The sequence below is a fragment of the Gossypium hirsutum genome, chromosome A11, assembly GCF_007990345.1.
Source record: "Gossypium hirsutum isolate 1008001.06 chromosome A11, Gossypium_hirsutum_v2.1, whole genome shotgun sequence".
NCBI classification, from domain to species: Eukaryota; Viridiplantae; Streptophyta; class Magnoliopsida; order Malvales; family Malvaceae; genus Gossypium; species Gossypium hirsutum.
The window spans coordinates 123,472,887-123,485,031 of record NC_053434.1 but is presented as its reverse complement, the minus strand read 5'-3'; the positions used below and the strand labels follow the sequence as shown (position 1 = coordinate 123,485,031).

The window sequence follows — 12,145 nt, the reverse complement described above, 5'->3', positions numbered from 1 at the left end:
ATATGGCATGTATAGAGTTTAAATGAAATGAAGTAAAGATGTTATAAACTAGTTAACAACATTTTGTACTAAAACAGTTTTTGGTTAGTAGCAGTAGTTTGAGTTTGAAAATTTACCATAAATCATAAAAATTTAATTAGAGGTTGAATAAAATATGAAATTAAATCTTATTGAATCTAGTTTCAAATAGAAGAAACGGTGTAAGCAAAAGGCTTTCATATTAGGAGATATTTGAATTTTTGTGAGACAAGGTCAGAGTGATTTTGAACTCCCCTATTCTGATTTGTAAAAATTATTAAAAATTGTAAAAAATTAATTAGGAGTCATACTATATATGTATGGATTCCTTGTTGAGTCTATTTTTAAGAGAAACAAACGTCTTGGTTATTTGAATTCTGTACATGGAGAAATTTGGTTCGTAGTGCACAGGGGTCAGAGCAGCTGAACCTTGAAACAGGGGAGACTTCAACTAATAAACTGTACTAATTGGCCCAACCAAAAATTCTAGAAAAAAATTAGTAAGTAGATATATGAGCCTAGATTTGGGGAAAATTTACGGATTTGGATTTCGAGTTTTGTAACTCGAGATATGATTTTTTTTTGCATCTGTAATGCAGTTGGACAGCTTGTCTGGAAAGTGTGATATAAATTGTTTGAATTTGTTTAAGTGCTCAAATAAGTTTAGTAATGCCTCGTGCTCGACTCCGGCAACGGTCTCGGGTAAAGGGGGCGTTACAGTTTGTGCCAATAATTTCTTTTCATTTTTGTTAATGTGACGTCTTCAAGTCGCACCATTTTTGCAAATCCTTTTTACAGTTATTTTTACAAATTTTTGCATAGGTGAGAACTCCTTGATACCGAGTGCAGGCATAGGTGAAAACTCCTTGATGCCGAGTGCAAGCGTGAGCTCTTCAGAGAAAGAGTTCTCAGGTGGTTTGGTTTTTCAACCATCAACAAGCTTTGAGAACCCCGATCCTTGTATGGTGTGTTATGCATATTTTTTATTTAATTTAACGAATGGGTCATGTTATTATTTATTGATAATGTATAAAATTTATATATCAACGGTACATCAAAAATTAATGCTTGTAAAAATTACTTGCTCTTCATGCATCTTTCCGGTTAAATTTTTTCTTGCTGCTGTTTATTGCTATTATATTGTTGTTTTGTTACACAAAATTTAACTTTTAACTTTTAACTTTGTAATCCCTCAACAAGTGTTGAGAACCCAGATCTTCATATGGTATATTATTTACTGGTGATGCATGAAATTTATATATCAATGGTACATAAAAAAAAACTACTTATAATAATTCTCTTTTCTGATACACTAGATTTTATTTTAGATGTTAAAAAAAAGTCAAACTTTTAACTATTTTATTTGAATATTAAATATGAATATCAAAAAAAATTGGAAACATTATTTAGCTTTAAGAAACCTTTATTCTATTTATAAGGCTATTACTTGATCATCAAGAAACCTTTTTCATTAATATTTTTACTTACTAATCATATACATTCCATTCTCATAATTTATGGTTTTCTATGTTTATTGTTTCGGCTCTCTTCACATCTTGGTTTTGGAAGGTTCCCACCTGTACAGTGTTTTAGAATACCAAGTTTATGACAAAGACAACAACCAAGTTGGGATAAAAAATTTCCTAGGGTTAAAAGAACAGTTGCAGAAAACTGTTTTCCCAGCGACTTTCAATCTATTACGAGCCAAATAGAAAACGATCTTGGAAAAGTTACTGAGTTTGATCATATCATTACTCTAGTTCTGATTCGTGCTGCAGTGAAAGAGATAGGAGATTTTTCAGTTGAGAAATTGGACTTGGAGACGTTGAAAAAGTGGGGCGATACTCAGTAAGGCTAAAGAAGTTGGTTTTCAGGTGGGATTTGCTGATAATTTGTTGAGGAAAATTTTGCTTGCCTACTTTGCTCACACACAAATTCTTGGACGAGACTAAAAAAACGGAGGTTGGAGAAATCAAAGGTGGCTCGGCTCTCATTGTTGAGAATCAAAGAGTGTCTTGCAAGAAACTTATTTGGCTTGGTGGACTTCATAACAATTTAATTTACTACCATAGTTGAATACGAAAACAATTCCATGTCTAATAAAAACAACCGATACAATTCGAACCTGAAATCACTTGCCTTTTCTATTTGTTTCATGCTGCCGATGCCGGCATGTCCTTTCGCTCAAAGGCTATAGCCTTTCCTTCACGACTGTTCTAACAACATTTGTGCTGTTCCATACCAGTACTAGTGTCTCCCTATGCAGTGGTTTTCTAGTAGTATCAGCAAAATGGGAGCCTACATTGCATCTAGTCGACTTGCATCGGGCAATCTTCACAATTCTCAAAGAATACCTGTCAGCATCCTGCGAAAATATTCGAGAACAAAGTTTCAGTTTGTTTGCCTGATAACACACGATGGACTGAATTTGCAGAAACATAAACTATTAGTTTAAATTTGTAAAGGATCATAGTAATTCAAGATGGATTTATAATACTTGTTAGCAAACATATCTGAGTGGGTCGAGATTTGGACCAATTCAGGTTTTAATATTTTCAGGTTGTTTTGAGTTCCAAGTCATTTGAATTTGCTAGTCGGTTTTTCAGGTTGGATCAATTCAAGTTACATCTTTGAGTAACTTCAGGTTCAGATCATTTTGGATTTCGGTCATTTTCTATTCGTGCCATTTTGAGTTCGGGTTATTTTCTGGTTCGGTTTCGGGTCTTTTTTTTCTTTCTTCAGTTTCCAGTTGTTGTCTCCTTATGATCAAATCGGATTAGAACTTACATCTGGAAGGTCGAAATCACCTTCTTTTGCATCACACACATCGAGCGATACTTGCCGAAGCATTGGCATCTGCAGTAAGGCACAGCTATCAGTATTTAGTTACTAAACTGAAGTACACAAGAAACTCGGACAACAAAAATGCAAACTAGCATGTTTATTTTATAAAGAGATTACTTTTGAAGCAGCTTCAAGGATGAAGTTTCTTTGTATACCAGAGCCCTGTATAAATAATGGCAATGCATTAGCTATTGATGCTAAACAATACAATGACGTTAAGATACATACAAATTCTATCAATGTTATATGCTTTCGAATTCTTAAGAGTAATTGCTCGCTGCTAACACACATGCAATTTAATAGAAATTATGGTAATACAATAAAACATTAGAGACTCGTGAGATCCAAAAACAGTATCTAGTCAGGTCAGTACATTAAAGAACATTAGACCTATGTTGCTCTAACCCTTCACTTATTTTGAAGTAACCGTGTTTGATGCCCATATCCGATACATATCTGGATATGGGTATGCAGATATGACCTTTCAAGTACATGAAAGAACTTTATAATTACACATAGCTGTGTTGGACATGTACCCATATGCAGCACTCGCATCTTTAATCCGGATAACAATAGAAAAAGTTGATTAAAAGCTAACTATTTCAGGGTTCTGTATTGAAACTTCGTATTCTACAGGGGCTAACAATGGGCATACGAAATAGACACATATCTGATTAGGGTAAATGAGAATGCATTAGCAAATACTCACATTATGTCGAAGCAAGAGATTTTCGAGAGCAATGCAGTTGAAAAGAGAAGAAACGCCATTTTCAGTCACTTCTCCACAGTCCTATGCGACAAAAGGATCAAGTCATAAAAAATACAGTGTGTGTGGAATAATTGAACTAGATCATTCATTTATAGGAAGTCATGAACTGTCACTGGACAAAATAGTCATTTTGGCTTGAAAACTGACCTGTAAATTTAGAACAAAACATTTTACACAAGTGTATTAAGTTCATCAAACCTTCATGGAATCCTCTTGAAGAAAACAGAAGAACCGAGAATTTTTTATTTTTTTTCCTAAATTCTAGAGGTACAGAGCATAACAAACCTCGAGATGGAGAGAAATCAAGCCTGGCCATCCGTGTGAGATGATACATTGAGCATCTGAGGAAACAAAATAATAACACGGGGAATATTGGTGACTACCTCAATCGCATAAAAAAGGTATTACTTTTGTTAAACTTCAACTATAGACATACCGAGTCACATACAAACAGAACATTAAAAAAATCATATACGATCCAATAGCACAGCAAAAGGGAATCCATCAATAATCACATCAACATCGTGCTATCTTATGGATACTGAAAATTAGCTCATAAAATAAGAAACAAGAAAAAAATGTGTATATATTACAAGCAAAGATTAGTACCACATCAACTGTATCCTTTAAAAATAGTCTCTTTACCTGAATTAAGTTTGGATCCTAACAAGGAAAGTTCAACCAAGTTGGCACAGTTCCGAGTCAGAAGAACCAAGTCATTATTAGTCATCCAAGGAGTTACTCTCTCGAGCTTCAATATCCGCAGATTTGGCATAGATAAGTTGAAGCTTGAATTGGATATATCACCAAAACAGTAGCACAAAGCCAAAGTTCGCAATTGCCTTAAGGATGTCAGTATGTTGATTATCATGCAATCAGATATTACCTACAAAGAACTTAAAAGATAAATAATAAACAAAAGTCTGTATATAAGTGCATTTCAACAATTACAAGACTAAAATAGATGCACATGGACTACACTCAAGTCAAGAACAGCTGGCCTCATCCTCAACCAGTCTCACTAAAGTAATTGCGTATTTATATCACTAGTTAAGAAATCACATGTTAATTTCTTCATGCAAAGACAAGGAAACAACGTGATCTGGCGTGGCAAAGAAAATATGCCATTTAGAAGATATCTTAAACATACTCTTTCAAATAACTCTACAGGCAGAGAAAACTTGTTGCATTTTTTAAATTCTCAAAGCAGCTAACACGAGTGTAGGTGGATTTTTATCACTGTGAAATTGAAAGCGTGGAACCATTAACCCAATAGGATAATATGTCCACCCAATAACATGCTAATGGATAGATTATTTACCTGAAAATAAAGAACTAATGATTCCAGCAAAGGACATGTGGTGGGCAGTAATCTCAGTGAATCTTCCGGTAATGTTCCACCCAAACACACAGTCATTGCTCTCAACGACAAAATTGCAGGTTTTAGGGCTTGTAAAGAAAAGTATGAAAGCCCCCATCCTAGTGCAATTTCTTCTAATCGGCATGTCTTACCAAGCTCGATAAAGAGTTCTTCACATGAATATGAGGAAGAGATTTTTGCCTCTTTTTTTGTATTTTCTGGTTGAAACAAATTTTTACAGCCTCTTGCATTCAAACACTTAAGGCCAGGATTTGTGCAGACAACATGATGTAATGCCGCGCCAGAAATCTGAAAATTTGAGAGGTGAGACAACTGAATTTTCATTTTACAGCACCTATCTTATCAGAAACTTGAGCAGAATTACATTTCACGCATGACAGAAACCACTGCTTGCTATGGATCAGGCATTTTTGAATGCAAATTCTATAAGCATATGGAGAGCGCAGCTATAGATTAAATTCAAAATTTCAGGACATGGAAAAGTGTGTCAAAATACCAAGTTTGTTACTCATTTATTCTATACTTCATTTTAAATGCAACATCACATATATATAAAATATATACATAGAAGGACCAGTGAGTTTGCTAACTAACCATTGTATTTGAAACATCAAGCACCTCCAAGAGAGAACCCGAGAAGCTACAAAGAGCACTGTCAGCAAGATTTGTGTCCCTCAAGCAAAGACTCTTCAGCATTTGGTTTTGGGACAAAAGCTCTAGTAAAGAAGCTTCATCGGCACCTGTGGAAGAACAGACAAGTCATGTATTTTTAGGCATCCAAATAGCAAAACTTATTTTAATGGCAAAGACAAAATAAGGAAACTCAGAAAGCTAGCCCTCTGATAAAATGCATTAACTTCATTGAAGCTTTGGATCCTAGCTTATGAACTTTCTTCGATATCAATTACCCCCAAAAAATGTGCATGGTTGAACTACAACGTCAATGTTAAAATCTGAAATTTAGGCAGACAGAGAAATCTTTGATTTGTCACCTCAAGTTGCCAATATATGGCTTTATTAGATATTAGTTACCCAGACCATTTTATTACATTGCATCCCTATAGTCATATGACTCGTACCATCCATTCAATCATATAATCAATCACATCCTTCATCAAGAGGTGTTCTTTGCATCGAAGTTAAAAGTAAATGAGAGGAGATCAAAATGTGTAAGTGTGGCTGTGAGAGGAGATGATGGTAGTTTATGTGAAAAAAATAGAAGTCCAAAACAGCATGGGAGAGAAGGGAAAATGTAAGAAATTACAAGCAAATGACCCAGGGTCAATAACTAGGACTAAAATGGAGACCATACTGCAATTAATAAATAATTTATCTAATAAGGAAGACGTGCTTACACTTGCAGCCACCCATGTGCAGTAATTGAAGATTAGACGCCAATGAATCCAAAGGTCTTTTTCCAAACTGTGCAGACGGAGAATTACTAAAACTAGGACTAGCATTGCAAAGAGCTAGAATTGAATTCATTCCAAAAGAAGTATGACAAACTAGAAGTGACTGTAGCTTTGTACATCTGCGAATAAGATTTGCCATGCAGACATCTGTCACCGAGATGCACCCCTTAAGATTCAAATAACATAAGGAGGCACAGAATTTTGAGATATCCTGGATATGCGAATCTGGAACAAAAATCGGGGAAACATTAGAAAGAGCTGCCAAGAGGAAAAAGCAGAAGAACAAAGTGATTGAAGTTACAAAAACCATACATGGCAACACAAAAGATTCACCAGTCACTGATTTCATTGTTAAAGAAAATATCAATAGCAAAAACGGTTAAAATATATTCTGACATTGTTGTATTTTGCTAACTGGTCACTGTAAGTGACGTGATGCAAATATGAATTGTCATTCCATCAAGAAAAAAATTATAAGATTGAAAAAAAAAAGAAAAAAGAATCCTGATGAAACTTACTAAGGGCCTACAGCTAAGAATAACCTTCAAAGTTCACAAACTTTTCTTGATCAGAGTAATGATAACATTTTTTTTAATTAGGTGGAAACAACTCTTATTCACAAAAAGAAGAGGAAGAACATCTCACCACAGACATCACTTCTGCCCTCCAATGTCAGCTTTGTGATATTTGATGGTGAAGGTCCCAAATGATAAAGAGATGTCATAGAAAACTTATCACCAACAAAATATGCCCTGTTTGGTGCCATTGAAACTACAGCTGAGCTTGAGGATATAACTGACAGTTGTGATGAAATAAGTGGATTTACGTCAACAGTTATATCAACTTCAGATACCAGAGAACACTTCTGAATCAACCTATACAAAGTGGTCATCTTGAAGTTCAAAAGATAAGCAGCTTTCACCCTTCTTAAAAATGGAAATGAATTTGAAAAGTAATCAATAGCATCTTCAAGAGGTAGCTTCAGACAACCTGATATATCCACCTCTAGTACTGCTTCGAAGGACAAAGTAGGCAGCAAACTCTGTGTGATTTGACATTTAGTTCCATCAGCTTGTTCAAAGTTACTAGCAGATTCTTTGATAGTTTTTCTCAACGCCAAATATGAATTATGGTTATTTGGAAGAAAAGACAAGAGCAGAATCATTGGTGTTATCTGTGGACAACCAGAAAGGTCCACTTTCTGCACAGAGAAAAAAAATGAAAAGGAGCCATGTGACAAGCAGGTTTGGATATCAATTAAGTAAACATGATGGCTAAGCATAAATGGTTACTCACATGATTTATGAGTATTTGAGACCCCTACCATGCTGAATGCATCTTAGACCTACATAATCCCATTTATATAACTTCTGGAAACTCCAAAAGCTAGCATACTGTATGTTCACTTTGATAAAATGATGATTGTAATCAGGGAATAAAATGCAAGCATTTTGTTGCCTTTCACCAAATGCTTCTAGATGCTGAAATTGCAGAAATCATGCAAATTCAAGTGTAACGGGTTTTGGGTACTATATACAAATGAAATTGCCAAAAGATATAAATTCTCACAAGTCACAATATCTCTCAATTGAAATCTAAAATATTATTGCTTAATCCTCTTGGAAATCCCAAGTGAATGGATGGCAGCTAGAAAGATAGAGAAGGAAAGACCTTGGAATATTTGGTCAATCGAATTCTGAGATGACTTAAGTCACCATCGCCTAAAACATTCATTGATCCTTTTGGTGTAACTTTCATTAGTTTAAAAATTGAGTCAACACTCTCATTTGCAAGCTCAGAAAAACTGATAGAACTTCTTTTCCCTGCAATATAAATTTGAATAACATCATTGTTAATTTAATGAAAATAAAAAATAAAAATATCCTATCATCCAATAAATAAAACAACAACATAACTGAACATACCCGCAGCAAACCATAATGGCAAAAGGCTAATGCGGATCTGCTCAACATCAATAACATGAATAATATCAGAACATATGACAATCAAATAAAATTTGAAAAAGATTTTGTTCAAACAAGATTTATCTTCTTTCATCTTAAAATAACTCTTCGCCATTAAAAAGTCTGAATCTGCAGTGGTAAAATCTTAGACCATCCATTCTGCAACGCTAGGATCTATCAAACTTCCTAGGTTTTTAATATTGTCTTACTTGAATAATGGAAAAACCTATTTTGCTTCCGCCCCCCCCCCCACCCACCCGCCCACCCCAGAAGAAAATTTATAATCAGATACCCTTTTACCCCAGGCCTCCAACATAAAATTCATGGCTACATCCCTGAGGAACTACAATGGAAATGTAAAAATCTACCTGCTTTAAAATGTCAAAAAATTCACATTCTGTCTTACTTGATCTTTCCAACTGTTCCGTATTAGAATGAAGCCAAATTAATAGTGCATCAGAAAGGTGCTTCTCACTGTGAAAGTTTACAAAACCATCAAACTTCAGAGAACACTTGGTAAGAGTGAATATCAGAATATTTTAACAGCAATTACTAACCTGTCTATAGTCAAATGGGGATGCTTTACGCAAAGTAACAACAACTCATAAGGCATGTCTTTGAAAATTTTATTAGACATGGCCCACATCTGCAGGAAATTAACAATAGTTCATCAGCTTCTAATATGGTCTGAAACAAATGCATCACAAAAGTCAAATGCACAAGCAAGCTGATTCAATACAAGCTTCTCCATGAAAAGTGATATGACGATGATATCTTTAGCATGATAACTCAGGCACTCCTAAGAAAGAGACCAAAGTTATTTTAAAAAACAATATCAAGCCTACAAGAAAGACAACAATCAAAAGAAGAATCAATCATGGAAACATCCTACAGCTCGATCTAAACAGACACATTTAAGTTAATCCTTGGCGAACATGTAGCTCTCACCACGGCAATGTTCTTGCCACCCTCATGATAAGTCTAAGAGGCTAACACAACCGTCCTTTGTCGAGAAAAATGCTCGGATGATAAGTTAAGAAATGAGTGCACTTTTTAATATTTACTCTTCTTCCAGTGGAATGACTAAGCCCAGTCTAATAACAAGAGGAGACCAACTACTCACCAACCCAGCCTAACTGTCATGATAATCAACATTGTTCAACTCAGTAACAGCTTAAAGTATATGACAGAATGTGAATATGAAATTTTCAAGTGAGGTCTGACTTGCTCATAGAAGATTTGATCAATCAGAAACTTGTAACAAGGTCACAAGCTGACATTACTGGTGATTTCTCAAAAACTGAATGGAAGTTTAGCACATACAAAGTTTCTGGCTAGGTAGCTTGCACATATTTCTTGAACAAAACCATTATCTGCAACATATTCAAAATATATCTTTTAGCTGGACACCACTTCATTAACATCAAATGAAATGCAATGACTAACATAATAAGCATCTCTATTTATTTCTAATAATCTCGAAATACACAGTAAGTCCTTACCAAGTTCTAAACCAAAATCCCATATATCGATCAGATCCTCCAATTGTATTTGAAACAGCCCAGGATCTTTGGATAAGGACGCCTCAGAAAGCCAAGATTTCAACTGCATGAGAAGCATTTCCACTCCGAAATAAAGCGCTGCCTGGAAGGTGGTGCAGAAATTTAAAGGCAACCAACTTGGTTTAAGATATAATAGGGAGAGTTCATATTCCAAAGTTACAGCAATGTGGTTATTCTTTATTGTGTCAAAGTGAAAATTTCCACCATACTATAACTAGATATTGATATTTGTTACTATAATTTACTTTGATTAATATTTATCATTGTACTTTCACGATCAAGGGTAAATTTGCAATTGTACTGTATTTTTCCATTCTACTTTTATTGACTGAAATTTCCACTAAATTTTGAATGATTTCAACACAAAATTTAAAAAAAATGTTATTACAAATATTTTACTTTAACAATTAACAAAAAAAAAATTAATTTAATAAAGATTATTTTGTTGGGAATTTTATATAGAATTTTTATTTTATAAAATCCCGGACTTTTTTTCACTTATTTTAGTCTTTGTTTTATTTTTTTCCAGTCTTTCTTTTATAAAATCAAAATTCCATGATAATTTTATTTTTTTAATATTTTCATAAATTTATTGTATTTAATTATTAAAATGAAACAATTAAAGAAATTTTTTGTTAAATTTTGTCTTTAATTATCCAAAATCACTATTGAGTAACAAAATTTAATCAAAAAACAAAATTGAGTGCCAAACATTCAATGAAGTTTAGTTGCAAAATTCAATCAAATAAAATGAGAGTGGTAAACTTAGACAATGGCAACTATCTAACTAAATAAATTATTGTAGCAAACTTTAATGTCCACCTATGAGCAGCTAAGTTGCTCTCTAACCCATCTTTATTTGAGGCATTAAAAAAAACGCTAGCAGAAACGTTTGAAGCAGCCAAATGTTCACCTGGAAAAGAGGGATGAAATTCTTGGAAGTGATGTCTAAACGGAAGCCAAAGATGCATCTAACGACATTCAAAAACGTTTCCAGTTGCCACTGGATTGAAATATAGTCCAAGCATGATTCACTGCACCGAGTTGCGAACAAATTCAAATTCATAAGATAGCCACTAAGCATCAATTCCATTACTCAATCAAAAACTTTTTACAGCTAAATAATACTTAGCAAATTATATTTCAGAGGATTAATCAAAAATTATATTAATCATTACTAGCTTAATAATTGAAATTTCTTTCTAAAATTTGGATTATATTAATCATTACTAGCTTAATAATTAAAATTTCTTTCTAAAATTTGTTCACTTGTGAACGAACTCAAATTCATAATAAGGTCATTAAGCATTAATTCCATCACTCAATCAAAAACCTTTTACAGCTAAATAATACATCGCAAATTAAATTTCAGAGGATTAATCTAGAGTTATACTAATCAAATAGCTTAAAATTAAACTTTCTTTCTAAAATCTATTCACCGTTTTGTGAACAAATCCAAATGCATACGAAGCTCATTAAGCATTACTTCCATTACCCGATCAAAAACTTTTTACAGCTAAACAATACTTCCGCAAGTTACATTTCAGAGGATTAATCAAGAATTATACTAATTAGCACTAGCTTAACAATTAAAATTTATTTCTAAAATAAAAAAACCTGAAACTTCCACTGAGAAGGCCACGGAAGTAGGAAGATTCTTCAATAAGCCTACAAGAAAGAATTTCGAAACTAAACATCAAAAAGCGAAGCTAAATTCTTAATTTATTTCGGAGAAAAAGAGAGAGAAATGAATAAAATGATCCAAAATAAGATTGGATCTACTACCTATTCCGATGAGCTTGGATTTTGAACGTTGAGAAAGAGAGAGTGGAAGGGTAATCCCAAGTGGAGAAATCCGTTGTGGAAATAACGATTTCTTCATTGGAGATATCAGTTTCGATCTGGTTATTAGGATCGGAGCATACGAGAACAACGAACTCGTCGTCGCCGGAGCTTGACGCCATTAAAGCCAAACGGAAGCAAAGAAAAAGTAGCTTCAACTGTAATATAATGATAAATAAGCTAAAGCTAGGTGCCGGAGAATCAATAGATAAACGAAAAGGAAATGAAATTTTAAACGCACCGTTTCTTGGAAATTTCCCAGCATAAGGCCACATGTTATTTTTTTGGTTTTATTCGTAATTTGGCCCCTACACCATATCTCAGTTTTCAAATTGGTCCTTAAAGGTTTTTCC

General features: G+C 33.9%; 1 protein-coding gene across 1 annotated transcript; it reads right to left on the bottom strand.

The window, feature by feature from the left end:
• Positions 1 to 1,981: 1,981 nt before the first annotated feature.
• Positions 1,982 to 11,990, bottom strand: LOC121209523 (BTB/POZ domain-containing protein FBL11). Its single transcript, XM_041080315.1, has 19 exons — positions 11,736 to 11,990; positions 11,568 to 11,618; positions 10,864 to 10,984; positions 9,891 to 10,032; positions 9,712 to 9,761; positions 8,946 to 9,034; positions 8,757 to 8,862; positions 8,350 to 8,386; positions 8,096 to 8,247; positions 7,070 to 7,625; positions 6,368 to 6,649; positions 5,607 to 5,752; positions 4,953 to 5,300; positions 4,277 to 4,517; positions 3,917 to 3,972; positions 3,572 to 3,652; positions 2,980 to 3,024; positions 2,806 to 2,874; positions 1,982 to 2,383 (listed from the first exon to the last, which is right to left on the bottom strand). The coding sequence occupies exons 1-19, from the start codon at positions 11,912 to 11,914 to the stop codon at positions 2,210 to 2,212; spliced, it is 2,925 nt and encodes a 974-aa protein (XP_040936249.1). The 5' UTR covers positions 11,915 to 11,990; the 3' UTR covers positions 1,982 to 2,209.
• Between the last annotated feature and the right edge of the window lie 155 nt (positions 11,991 to 12,145).